The sequence below is a fragment of the Trachurus trachurus genome, assembly GCF_905171665.1.
Source record: "Trachurus trachurus genome assembly, chromosome: 11".
NCBI lineage: Eukaryota > Metazoa > Chordata > Actinopteri > Carangiformes > Carangidae > Trachurus > Trachurus trachurus.
The window spans coordinates 23,688,310-23,703,058 of NC_139904.1; the positions used below are offsets into that span (position 1 = coordinate 23,688,310).

The 14,749-nt window shown below is 42.6% G+C and overlaps 1 protein-coding gene across 1 annotated transcript; it reads left to right on the forward strand.

The window, feature by feature from the left end:
• The first annotated feature begins 9,967 nt into the window (after nt 1-9,967).
• polr1f (RNA polymerase I subunit F) lies at nt 9,968-14,347 on the forward strand. The gene is made up of 4 exons (XM_083982111.1): nt 9,968-10,267; nt 11,726-11,867; nt 12,158-12,366; nt 13,150-14,347. The coding sequence occupies exons 1-4, from the start codon at nt 9,972-9,974 to the stop codon at nt 13,637-13,639; spliced, it is 1,137 nt and encodes a 378-aa protein (XP_083838237.1). The 5' UTR covers nt 9,968-9,971; the 3' UTR covers nt 13,640-14,347.
• Nucleotides 14,348-14,749: the final 402 nt, after the last annotated feature.

A 14,749-nucleotide genomic window follows, 5' to 3' on the forward strand; every position in this document is an offset into this window, starting at 1 on the left:
CACCACACCCAGGAAACTCCAGAACGACCAAAGACTTCAGGACAGTGATTAAATTAGCTGAGATTATTTTATGAACAGTGTCTTCACATTGGTGGCACAGTTAGTTCAAATATTCATTTTAAATGAATGACAACTGGATTAAGACAGATTGCCACAAAAGACTGTGAAAATCTTTGCCTCTGTCTCTGCTGAATGTTCAAAGGTCAAACAGACAGATATGGACAGGTAAAAGACACCACCTCTCATTGTCTCTCATTGATGCCCCTCAGAATGATTTTCTATAGACAATGTTTGTCTAGGTAATGCAGCCCATCCATAATTCAAACACTATGATTGGATTGGTGTCGGTCTCGTGACACCTTGAGGCCTCTATAACAGAGTGGCAGACAGACAGAAGGAAAGAAGAGGGTGGCAGATGTATGAGCTGCCACATGTGTGGATATTTAGTGGAAACTGTCTACATAAATTACTGAAAATGGAATAAAGTGACACAGTGGCCATGTCCATGTTAATGACTGACAATACTTGTTATAATGAATTCATTGTTGTTTGAGGTAGCCTATTTTGAAAATGAAAATTATGGATGGATATAGAGTATCCTCAGATTACTCTCGACACCATACCCATTACCGGTGGAGGCATTTCCCTGTAAAGTTCAGTAAGAATATAACGATAGTTCAACATTTTGGCAAATTAGCCCATTGCCATGATCTGTAGAGTCATAGGAGTAGGTTCATTAATTATCGGTGCATGTTGTTTTGAGATCCGCGGGGCAGAGACATGAGCTGCTCAGTACAGTGAACACAATGAGTGAATGGAACAGGTCCCCCTAACCCTAACCCTAACCTCAAACTCATCAAATACACAATCCAACAACTCTAAAACACTCTTGTGGAGAAGTTGTGACCTGCACATTCACCACGCGAAATAATCGTGTAACATTACAAGACAGAGTTGTTTTCGAGGCAAATGCGTAGCCGGAACTACATTCCAGACACGGCTGCTGGGCGGAGTGATTTCAAAAGCGCAAGTAGTTCAGAGTATTTGCTTCACATGTCCCGTGGCGAATGTGCAAGTCACAACTTGTCCACCAGAGTGTTTTGGAGTTGTGGGATTGTGTATTTGATGAGTTTGATGAGGAACAGGCAAGGGGGCAGTTGTCGGTCTGAGAAGTGAAGCTCACTTCCGCGTTCAAAAAACTGCGATCCCCCCGGCTGTCGCTGGGGGCTGGCTCCAGAAGGGAGCAACTCCAATTGAGCCCCATGTTACAGTAAAATAGCCGATTTTACAGCTTAAAAAAACATATTTACAGCCTGGTACATTTTATTTTTCTGGTCTCAATCGATAGTTTCTACCCCCGCACACACTCTGAGGGGGGTGAATTTTTTTTTAACTCTACCGTTTTACTATTATTAGGTTTAAAGTTCTGGCCAATAGGGCGCAGAACCGTTGAGTGACAGGTCCGGCGACCACTGCTATGAGGCCAGTGGGCGGGCCCTCGGCCGGCCAACCGCCGCACCTCTCCAAATATGGCAAGTAGAATCCAACATGGCGCAGCTCAAACCCCCGTAGTAGCGGCACAAAACAGACTCCCCCAAACCAATGGGTGACGTCACGGACGCTACGTCCATTCTTTTTACAGTCTATGGGAACAGGTAATCACCATTCACCTCCATTGTGTTCACTGAGCAGCTCACGTCTCTGCCCCCCTGATCTCAAAACAACATGCACCAATAATTAAAGGTAATGGACCTACTCCTATGACTATCATGGATCATGGCAATAGGCGAATACGCCAAAATGTTGAACTATCCCTTTAAAATATGTATTATAATTTGTTGGTGTCACAGAAACCAAACCACACATTGCTGCAGTGATACATTTCATGGGGAGGTGTAATTGTTGAATAGTAGGCTACTGTATAATGAAAATGTTAGCTGTGTCATACAATCTTCCACAGTGGTCTCAATGTTATCAAAGTAGAAGAAGATTTTGTCAGGAAGTCTGATTAAAAAAAAGAAAAACCATCTCCGCATTAGATGGCCAGCTCAGATTTTGTGTTGGCTCTCCATCACGTGGAACATTAGTTACATAGACTCCGGTTTTATAGCAGTGGCTTCAACAGAAAGAGGCAATGCACTTGGCCCAAACGACTTTTATTAGTCTGGATGAGATGCAGCATTTGGCCCAATGCCTGAAATGTACAGTGGCTCCTGATCAATGGCAGACTTGATGACATACCCCCCTCCTCTATCTCTCTCAAACAAATCAACAGACTTCTTACTTTGGGCCTACTGCTCCTTAGCACTTTTATTGTTTTTGATTGATTTAACTTTTGATGAGATAAATTAAGTTTTTATTCAAGAGCTACATGTAACAGAAGCTAAATTTAGTGCTGTTTCCCATTTCGTTATGCTAAGTTATTCTAAACAGCTGCTACAAGCATTTTTTAAGCATCAAGTTTTTGAAAAATATTTATTTGTGTACTGTGAAATTTAACATGTAGGCTAGTTCCAACATACAGTAGATGAGACTTTTTTTTAGATCAAGATATTGCTAACTTTCAACACGTATGACCATACTGTATGTTACTGTAAAATAGTCATTTTCATTTATCACTAGAGTTATGGAAGTAAACTAAAATACTGTACTAAGATGCATTGACTGTAATGTACAGTCTCAATGAAAAAAAAAAGCTGAACAATTCATTAATTAGCTATGTAAAGTGTACAATCTTAAAAAAAAAAGAGACAACAAAGGAAAACAAAAGAACATCACAAGCAAAACAAGAGTCACTAGAATGTAATAAGTAATGTGAATATTTACATAACTTGCCAGGATATTTACTGTAAGTACGTTTTTGAGTAATACTGGGCAATAAAATTTAATATTTAATTAAGCCTTAGTTAAAGTCTGTCGTTTTCATAAATGTGCAGATGGCAAAACAACATGGTCGTTTTGCATCCATCTTTTTGTGGGCTTTTACAGTAATAAGTGAGCAATGTTGCTGAAGAACTTTAAGTTTATTTTCTGAACATTTTACCGATAGGCCTATTATAAGCTTCTCCACGGTCCCCTCCTCTGTCAATGTGGCTCTAATCATTAGGAGATGTATGACTGCTAGCCCATAATGAGTGTAGCACTGGGCAAACGTCAATCTGTCATCGCTCCTGAGAGACGAGGGGATGAGGGAGATCGAAGGTGCCGCAGGCGACTTGGAGATTCCCTCTGTTCCACGGATGCTTCAACGTAGGTGTGACCGTATCAGACTGGAAGCCGACTGTGCTGTTACATTGTCTCCTAAAGGACTGAAGAAGTACTGAGATGCACTGGTATGGGTAAGATATTATTGAAGCACTTTGACGACATGTCTTGTGGTGCTGCATTGCTGTATCTTTTCATCTGTTTGTAGATCACACCCATTTCCCTTACTGTGCACTAGAGGGAGAGAAACTCTACACTGTACTCCTGCAGCACAATAGTGTGAGTATCTGAGATCTTGTTGATAAGGTGAGATCTTTATGTGTTTCCAAAAAATCTCAGCTGAAAAGTTCACTTACTTTTCAGAGCTTTCAATGGACCTTGTTTTTTTCTTCAAGAAACTGTGAGATACAGCATCTGTAAAGACAAAAAATTCTGTATTTAATGAAACTTGGCACATTTCCACATGTTGGTCTACATTGGCTACATAAACACACATGCACACAGAGGCACACAGATTTGGGGATACAAAATACTGCATGAGCAGCAGTCTGTCCCTTCAGTCAGTCATGTGAGAGGATTGTGTTACACACATCATTAACTCACAGTATCAAATAAACACACACACTCACCATCACACTGGGTGATTTTCAGGCATATTAACTGTGTATTATCAGCGCAGCACAAGAAAACACACATTTCCTGTGTGTGTATGTGTGTGCGTGTGGGAAAGTAAAAGTTAAACTCATGTTGATCCAAAGGCACCAGATGGACACACCTCTTGGTTACACTCCAAAATGGTTGGAAAGGGCAATAGTAAACTGGTCGCACACTGCAGTCCTGAGCTCCAGATGTTTCCAAACGCAAAGATGTATTCAAACTTTTGACAAGTGCTCAAAATCACTGACTCATCCACTCCTCCCAACTCACTCTCCACTATCAATGTAGGTACACATTATAGTGATTACTTGGTTGATAACCATCAGTTCTACACCACTTTTCATGATAGCCTACACTGTGATGCACTGACGCGGTATAACAGTATCAACAACAACTGGCGAACTCCCTCTACTGTGAGTTATGATTGATTTTGGACGTCAGTGACAGTCCTCTTTGTCTCTCTCTGTGCTTGTTTGTTTGCCATCAGGCCGTGGTGACCTAGTTTTCCTGTTCATGCAAACTCACCTGCACAGATGTTGAGACCTCCCTCATCTGAGAGGCTCCTCCACTTGCCACAGCGGTCTTGCATCTGGCTGACCTCAGTTGTTTCACAAATTGTTACTTCTCTCCTGTTTTGCCTCTGCTCCCGAACTACGACCCCCCTCCTCCCTTCTTCATCTGTCCGCTCAGGTCCCGAGATATGACAGGGGACTTGGGGAGATGTTGATCGACTTGGTCATGGTCAGAGACACTGATTGGTTTTGTGTCTCTGAGCAACTTTATTTTTACTTTTTAAATGCAACTGCATATTCTTGGTGTATAGGATGTGCAGAGACTACAGTGGTGATTCGGGAATGAGAGAAGAGGGAGAGGAGGAGGAGGAGATGAAGAGAGATTATGCAATCAGTCAATAGATTCTCACTGGGTATGTTCTGACAAAGGCAACCAATTCTAAAATCAATTCACCCTCTGGGACTTGAAGCGAGCAGCCACTTCTTTCTCTGTCTGTCTCTCTGTATTTTGCTCTTCCTCTGACTCCTCTTCTTCAAACTATACTCGGTGGTAACACACACTCCAGCTTCAATCCCTCCACCCTGTTTTTTCTTTCACCTCCTGACTCGGAGCTGTGCTGAACACTCCTTCTGTCAGCTCCTGACAGGACGCTGAACTTGCTAACCACCCTATCAGACAGTGTTGGTCACAGAAGGTCAAAGGTCACACAGCCGGTTTGCTTAATTAATGCCGTTAACACGGAGCACCTGCTTGCTTGTAAGAAAAGGTGACGGCCCCTTCTGTATAAAGCCACTAATCAGCGCTGACAGCGCATGTGTCTGTTTCTGAGGAGACTAAAAGCTGGAGAAGTGGAGCGTTTCATTCCTTCACACTAAATGTGATGTGATGTGAGCTTTCATTACCGTCATGTCTGTCCAGAAATATGAAACAGAGCAGTCAATTTGTGTTTCACAACGCAAGCAAAGCCCTTTGCCCTTCTCTGTGTGTGTGTGTGCAATGTACATTTCTTCCAACCTCTGCACATGTTAGTGTAGCTGGTGCCAGGAGACTGGGGTGGGGGTGCCCTTGAAATGAGGACAAACAAAATACACACACAAACACATTACAACCCACCACACTTAGTTTGGCTCCCACTCTCTCCCCAAAAAAGTCTGAGTCAGAAAAAAATGAAAGAGAGAGGAAAAAAAAAACTCTTAACGCCACTCAACATTCATTCTCATGACACACATAAACAAATGGGGTTTTTGTTGCTGCCAAATCTTAAGAACGTTTGCTGCTTGCGTCCTGTTAAGTGGCCAAAAACTTGGCTGAGTGAAGCAGAATGAAAGTGAATCAGCAACATGGAGCATGAGGTCAAAGAAGGATATTAAAGGACAATTCTGGGCAAATTCAACTCGGGGCTGTATTTTCCTAACGTTTTAGGTCTAAAAGAAGGAATCTGAAGATTTTCAGTTGAATTGCTCCTGTTTTGCCGTAGTTGTGTCTGTCCCCGCATTGCCACAGCATCAATGAATGGGAGTGGATGGAAGTTCTGCTGCTTAGGCTGTTTACATCCCTTAAAGCCGCAATTCTTTTCCACAGACAGCGTCAGATGGCGACTCAAACATGCACCGAGAAGTTTATTTACTTCAAGCAAGCCGACATGTTTGTAAAAACTAGATCTAATTCAAAGTCTCACAGAGTCTCGCGCGAGACCCAAGTCGACGTGCTCGGTGTGTTTACGTGCAGTCGGAAGCTGCTGTTGGTGTCATAAACACAGGAATATCAACTCTTGACTTGCTTGAAGTAAATAAACTTCTCGGTGCATGTTTGAGTAGCCACCTGATGCTGTCTGTGGAAAAAGATTGCGGCTTTGAGGGATGTAAACAGCCCAAACAGCGGAACTTCCATCCGCTCCCATTCATCGCTGCCGTGGCGATGCGGGGACAGACACAACTACCGCAAAACAGGAGCAATTAAACTGAAAATCTTCAGATTCCTTCTTTTAGACCTAAAGTGTTAGGAAAATACAGCCCCGAGTTGAATTTGCCCAGAATTGTCCTTTAAGAAAAATAACATAAGTAAGGTACAGTAGCAGAGGAAAGAGTCAGAGGCTCTGCAAGAGAAGCTTAGCAAGGGAGCAAGTGTTTTGACTACAGACGTTCAGTAGCTTAGCATAAAGACTGGCAGCAGGAGACTGACTCCATCCAAACGGTAGAAAATCAACCTACCTCCTGAAGATTATTAAAGCAGAAGTGAGTGATACATTTGAGTTAATATAAGTCTTAAATAGTTATATCTTCCGACAGCAATCACTTACATAGAGTGTTTGGACTGAAACACGGGTCTCTCAGTCCCTCTGCTCTGCTCTGAGCCGAAGAGAAAACATTTATCGTATCCTACAGTTTTTATCCAATGAGGAGAGAGAACGGCATGCAGGGCTGTGTGTGCAGCCAAGGAACGCCGTGAATGTGGTGACGTAGCGACGAGGACTGTTATGGTGCGTTCAAGGAAACTCGTATTTTTCCGACCGTGAAGTGGTACCAGTTCGATCTGGTACGAGTTCACCGGTCGGAAGTTACGAGTGGCCGTTATAGTGACTTTCACCGGTAAAACAGGTCGGAAAAACACGAGTGGGTTGCCTGGAACGCTACAAAGTCGTAAGTTGTGACTTGAAGCTGTAATTTACGATTTCAAAAGCCTGCCTGGAACGCAGCATTAGCGAAAACGACCGGACCACTTACTTCTGCTTTAACTGAAGGAATACATTTGTTTATGTTTTGGACACTTTCTTGACAATAGTTAGATGAGAAGATTTAAGTGAGAGTGGTAGCCTATACCAGTCGTGTTTTGTGAGGTTAGTCCCTCCAGCATGGAGACTGAAGTGATTAATGTCCAAACATCCATATCTCCTGTCTTGTTTCTTTGATAGATTGTATATAAACCATTATGTGAGTGTGTTTCCTCACAGACAATCCTGGATAATAACATTTTTCCTCCCTGTGGACGCACACACACACTTAGACAGAGCAGCTAATTATACACAGCAGTGTGGATGTGTTCATCATAGCAGAAATCAATGCTGTGTCTTTCATCATCGTACTGTCCCTCTTATCGAGGTCATTAGTTAGAGAGAAAGGTGCTTGTTAACAGTCAGATATGTGTTAACAAGTCAGAGGTGGAGCTTTAATGATGCAGCTGCTCTTTGGGGTGTTCTGCTGTGGTCGATACTCTGATTGTTTCAGCGCAGTAAGACAAAAAGGAAGTGAAACAGATTTGTAGAGATGAACCACATAAAGTATTTTCACATCTTTGAATGCCTCAGAAATGAGTAGAATGTAGCATCATTTCTATTTATATCTTTCAAGCTGCAACAGTCTTGAAGGGGAACTCCACCAATTTCACCTTTTGTTTACAGACTGGGCTCAGTTTCAGCTCGACCTGACCTCAGCAGTCTGCCCCTCACCTCGGCTTTGATATTGAAGCCATTTCATTAGAGTTACTTAATCCAGTTATTTATTTTGTTCATGTCTTCATTTGGCATGAGCATAAACAGATATTGTAATTAAAAGAAACTGTAGTGTCCATATACTGTTTCTGCAGATGAAGTAAAAACGAAACTCTACACCTGCCTGTCTATCAGCATGTCAGTCAGTCTCTTTGTGTGTCTGTCTGTGTGTTTTTGCTTCGTGTTTAGCCTACTATATGGCGCTTTCTGTCTCTCTTACTTCCGCAATCTCTCCTGATGTGACCTGATGTTACCTGTCAGTAAGGTGATTGTTTTGTCGTGGTTACACTGTCACGCTTAAATTACATTTTATAATGCCATTCATGCATAAAAAGCGCACAGGCAAACACAAACACGCACACAGGATGGCAGGGGCTTTTGAAGGCCTTGAAGGTGTTTTGTAATGTGCATGTGCGTGTGCATACATGTGTTCTTCTAAATGAAACAATGAGAAAAGAAGAGTAGTTTCCCAACAGAAAAAGGACAGCGGTCTGACAAATTCAATGTGTCCGTGTGTTTATGTGTGTGTGTGCTAACTTGGGCACAGCAGCAAAAGCCACTGGGAGCTCTTGCTGACTAAGAAAGAATGTCACTATTTATCACGATGAGGGCACCAGATCTGCACTCCCTGTGTGTGTGTGTGTGTGTGTGTGTGTGTGTGTGTGTGTGTGTGTGTGTGTGTGTGTGTGGAATGCTGAATCATGTGACCTCCTATGGCGCTGCCCTGTCAGAAAACAGTAACACTATATTAGCCTCTGTGTGTATAATGTGAGTGTATTTTTCTATGTATGTGTGTGTCTGTGCACCCTGTGGTTGCACTAATTGACACCTCAGGTCACCTTAATGATCTTAATGTGCCATTGCAGGTAAGAACAAGATACAGAATCAATCATGTCTCTTATCAGATGATTTGCTTCAAAGTATTCTTGCCAAGTTAGTCAGTGCAAAAAAATTCACAGACTAGCTTATGTAACAAAGGGTAGGCTAGTTATCAAGGAAACGTGTCATTTAGGACTGTATCTGAACCAGAGTCGGTATACCATTACTAGAAGTTAGAGCCTGAAATAATGATAGTGCCACAAAATCAGAATAAAAAGCACTTTTTTGGCAAGCAAGTTGAATGAATGTTTTTTTTTCCAGTGTCATGCCACCACTGTGACCCATCCCATATGGGATTACAAGACACATTTAATGACAAATACTACAAAAAAAAAGACTAGACAGTCCTTCCTGTTGGTATTACCTGCCACACAAGCAGGGCCGTTGTAGAAAGGTGATGATAATTCTAGGGGCCCAGCACCCAGTAGGGCCCACAAAAAACCCCAGTCTAATCTTTGTATGACTGAATTATTCTGCATAAGACCCTGACTAATACTATAGTAATGCTGCATTAGCATCAAAACAAAGTAGGCTAAATAAAAAATGATAATACATAGTAGTCTAAGAAAAAAAGTGGAAAAGTCAGGGGCCCACTTTAGTATTCTTTCAGGGGCCACAGAATTCCTAGCAACGGCCCTGCACACAAGTGTGACACGTAAATAAACAATTTAAGATTACTTTCAGTACTCAACTATACTGTATATCGCTCTTCGTCTCATTGCAGAAGGCCTTTTCAAGAAATAAAGAAAATGCAAATATATTCAACTGAAAAGGATGTTTTAGCTTCTCAGCATCGTCTAACCACACAAATTCGTTATTTGGATCTATCTTACTAAATTATTTTTGTCTTATAGAGTCATAGACAGGACAGCAGGACACAAAATGAATTTCATTCTCCACCTCGGATGTCACATAAGTTACAAATTCTGCTGTGTCAACATGCCTGTCTCAATATGAGTAGCCGATATAAGTCTAAAGTAATAGTTTTCAGCATAATTAAACAATATATATATATTTTGTGTTATTTATAATACCACAGTGACAGGATAGCTACCTGGAAGACTTCATAAAACAACAAAAATGTTTGGTAAAAGTTAGGGGGAAAAAAGAAAACAAAAGAAAAGAAAAGTGCAATCCCACCTTCTGACCAGCAGGAGTCAGTATAAACAAATGTTTGACCTCCCCAAAGCGGAAGTCAGCTGTTGTTGGTCTTCCGGTCGTCCTACGCAGCATGGCGAACCTGGAGCATGCTGAAGACGACCCAAAACATGTGAAAATGTCCGGTGACACCGCCGCGGCCCAAGTCCAGCCGACCGAGCTGTCCTCCGCACCGGGCACATATGCGGGCGAGGCCCCGTACTCGATCCCGTCGTTCGCCGCCGCCTCGTCGCTGCTGTCAGCGCCGTACTCCTGTCTGGTCATGAACACGCACCGGAGGCACATCGCCTTACCGCCCATGTACCTGAACAAGAAGCGGACAGGTATCCGGACGGAGCTGGAGGCCGAGCTGCTCAAGTTCTCCCCGAGGTAACGACACGACAGCAGGACAGCTGTGGACAGCACCGTGTCCTCTTGTCCTCTGTGTGTCCAGCTTTGTCCTCGTCTCTCCTAGTTGAGCCTCGAGTAATGTGTGACAACAAACACGTGTCAGCGATTTCTTACAGGTTTTCTCAGTTGGTTTGGCTCATTTCTCTAAACAGAAATTACATTCTCAAAACTCTTAAGAGCATTTGGCAAAACAGTCTTACAGTTCAGCACAACACTATAGATCACTGGTAAAAGCGCATCTCTCTCTCAAAACAGTTCACTCATGTGTCAAAACTAAATTTCCTTCTCATAGTCAGTTTCCCCAAAATGCATCGGCCCTTTGGCATTGTGTGAGCACTGCAAGTCAACATGCTTAGATGTTTTGTCATTATGGCAGAGGACCATTGAAATGTCCCTCATGTCCTCCTCTCAGTCTGAGCCCAGTCCTTCATTGACAATAGTTACTGGACTAGTTTTCTTTTGTCTAGCTAACAGAATACAATTGTGTATAATATAAGATAATTAAATAAATAAATGAATACATAAATAAATGAATAAAAAATAGGATTTTAGGGTAAGAGTAGCCTGCGGTTTGACAGCACACATTGCACTCATATTGTCAAGGAAAGGTAGCCATTTTTATTCACACACGTAAAGTAACTTCCATTCATCAGAGAAAAAAGAAAATGTATACAGCATGTAATATATAGCTAATAAATATAGCTGTAATATAAACATATAAACAAAAACAAGGAACATTACATGTAGCCTACAGTGCTGTAAATAAATATATGATATTATGTTGTTGACTAATTTTGACTACTGAACAGACTATTGTGCATGTGATGACTTCTAGAATGAAATGAGGCTGACATGTTTTGGAGAGAGAGAACAACTATTAGACTGAGAATCAACAAGAGATATTCACCTGGACATTGTGCTAACTGCAGCTACCTGTACTTAATAATTTGCAAAGATGTACGAAGACATTTGCAACTTGATGAAATGAATGAGAAATACAATTCTGTTGTGAATATTTGCCAAGTGGATTGGAGGTTTGTCCATGTTGTTTTGAGAATGTAATTTCTGTTTCAAAAAATGAGCCAATGGAGAAAAACTGTAAGTCATTCAGAGTTAGTCCTGTTAGTTGTGTGTTTATGGAGTTGTTAGGGGCATTGGATGCATATAACAGGTGACTAGATCCATTATCGGACAGATATTAAAGCCATGCTTCACTGCAGGATCTGCAGAGAAGTTATCTTTCTTACTACATGGTTATTCTGTCACAGTGTATCCCATTCATCGTCCTAGAATAAACACTGGATCAACACTAGATGACGTGCACTCAGATGAAGTCTGTTGCAAATGTTCCAGATGACAGTCGAGCTCTGTCGGATCGCGTTGCACTGACTTCATCTGCTTTACACCCTGTAACTTTTCCCGTTCTTTCTCTCACAGTCTGAAAGGAGTGCCCTTGGCTTATGACAACATCAGGATAGCTGGCCGGCACGGAGATATTTATGATGACAACGGCTACATCCACATGGACATAGAGGCACACTTCATTGTGTTTCAGCCCAATAAAGGACAGAAACTGCTGGTGAGATTTACATTCACTGCATTTGGCGGCTGTCATCCCGAGAAGTAATACAGAACTTCTCAGCGCTGTAATAGTGTATTTGATTTAACATCCAATAACCAGGCCTTACAGCGCCTTGGAAACAAGAAAACACACGTATTAAGTATTCCCAGGCAGAACAATTACAGTCAGAAACTGCCCATGAGTGATTGTAGGTCATTATGACGAGGGTCTTTGGTTTCTTGAAATGGAAACTTTTTCTTTCTTTTTTTTATCTAAAAAGTGCTAACCTCACAACCTCCTGTTCCCAGGGGAAGGTGAATAAACTAGGAGCAAGCCATGTGGGCTGTCTGGTGCACGGCTGTTTCAACGCCAGCATCCCCAAACCAAACCTGGTCTCCATGGAAACCTGGCGGGACGCGGGGCCAAGAATCGGAGCAGAGCTGGAGTTTGAGGTGATGGCACTTGACGCCGATACTGCTGGAGTGCTGCTGATCAGAGGACGGCTGGACAGGACCAAGTGAGTGTGCTGCGGCGGTGGTGGTGTTGAGTGTGAAAGGCAATGAAAACATCTGCACAGCATTAAAGTGATACGCCAACATTTGTTTTTCGTGTCTTGCCTCACTCGCGAGTCGATGACAAGCGGATTGACACCATCCTTTCGACTGTGCGTGCAGTAACAAGGGAGATAGAGCCGTATCGCCCGTAATTAGCTTAGCTCAAACACTGGAAGTTTATAGGTAGTGTTAGCCTGCCTCCTACCTGAGTCGAAATTTTTGGGCGAGAAAGTATCCGTTTAGATCAGCAGTGTGTCGTTAATTTGTCTAAATACCAGCTGTTTACAATTTTGTTTGGACGAATTCGGCGCTACTCAAGCTAGCCGTTGTGACCAACGCACTTCCGGTTACTTTCACAAAATAAAACACCCGTTGCCCTTTACATACAGAAGTGCTTTTACTTTGAAATAGGAAGCTAACCTACCCTCGCTGTAGCTAGCTTCAACCAAAATAAACCGTCTTTCCTTTGTCAGCTCTGAGACGAAGATCGGTCTGTTTAGAGTTGCTGAAGAGTTTCTCTGATGACTTTAGGTGGAGGCAGGCTAACACTACCGATACACTTCCAGCGTTTGAGCTAAGCTAATTACAGGCGATACGGGCTCTCCCTCGTTACTGCACGCACAGTCGAAAGGATGGTGTCTATCTGCTTGTCATGGACTCGGGAGTGAGGCAAGACACGTAAAAAAAAAAAAAATGTTGGGGTATCCCTTTAAATGATTTTTCTCTCTTGTCTTTGTGCGTATCAGGGTCCAAGAGCTGCTGGCCATGGCTGAGAGCTCAGAGACGAGCATCCCCACAGATCAGACTGACACAGCAGACACAGAACCCAACCCAGACGCCACAGAGGAGACCCCCGAAGACACCCCCAAGAAAAAGAAGAAAAAGAAGAAGGACAAAGTGAAAGAGGAGGAAAGCGTAGAGCAGGTTACACCCTCCTGCCTAGAGGACAGCGTCAACGCACCAGAGCTGAACGGAACGACGGAGGAGGCAAACGGCAACGAAGCCGGTGAGAAAAAGAAGAAGAAGAAGAAAAAGAAGGAGAAACGTGTGAAGGAGGAGCAGGAGGAGGTCCAGCTCTGTCCCACGGAGGTCCACGGGAGCGACTCCAGCGGCTACATCAGCGACAAGCCGAGCAAAAAGAGGAAACGTGAAACTGGCAGCGACGTCACATCAAGTGTCAGTGAAGCTGCTGAAACACCCACATCCAAGAAGAAGAAGAGGAAAAGTGACATTTGAACAATTATGAAAAACAAATTTGTTTCCATTTCAGGAAAACAGGTGAATTACAGCCGAGTTAACTAAGGTAATCCCATGTCAACGACAGTGGATGCTGACGTGCCTTAACATTTAAAACACAATATTTAGTTTTTCCATCACATGCTGGGTTCTTCTAAAGTCATACTACAGAGGGCCAGATGTCTCTGAATTGTATAAGCTTTTTGTAGTTTATGCAAAAAGGCACATGAGAGGACAGTTGCAGACTTCAGGATTGTAATTCCCTTTCACTGCCTGACGGGGGCGCTGAATCACTTCGTATGTCCACATTAGGGGGAATGAGGCTTCGTCAGTTCATCTGATAAACATGGGCACAAGTGTAACAAGGGCAGGTTTTTACCTTCAGGCCGCAGGCGTTGAGGTCAAATAGGACAAAAGAAACTGATGTGAGATAGCGGAGACCACCAAACTGAGTTCAAGAAATGTCCTTTTGCTTCTTGTGCCCATATGAAAGCTGCAAGGGAGGGAGATCGATTACAGATAATCATAGTATTCATACACACTGCAGGGATTTATTGTTGCCAGAGTTGTACTGATTTCCTGAAGTGTTTTGCACGGACAGTTTACAAAGAGGGTGTGTTTTTGTCTTTCTTTTTTCTTTGTGAAGCAAAAGAAATTTGAAAAGAAATATTCAATTTTCATCCCAAATTAAAGATATATTTTGATGTTTGCACCGCTTTAAATTATTTAATCAATGACTTGATCAGAAACAGCATATTCGATTTTTTTTTTTTCCACAGTTGCATCCTCGTACATGTTATTCACAAGATTTGTTTCTTTTTTCGTGGCAGATTGCCTCCCACAACAAACTCTTTCATGGTATCAGTGGGTGTTGATTGATAAAGTGCGGAGAGACAGCCTAAAGATCTTACTGTTTTCTTTACCCCCACCTCCACACGTGTACACACACACACACAGAGATCCTCCTGCCGTGCAGTGGGGTGTCTAATTAGCTGTGAGGTGCTAAGAGCTGGAGAGCTTATCAGGAGCTGCCTAAAGAGGACAGATAAGGAGCCGCAATTAACTCGGCTCATCCTCTCCTGTCACACCTGATCATATATTTCTGTAATC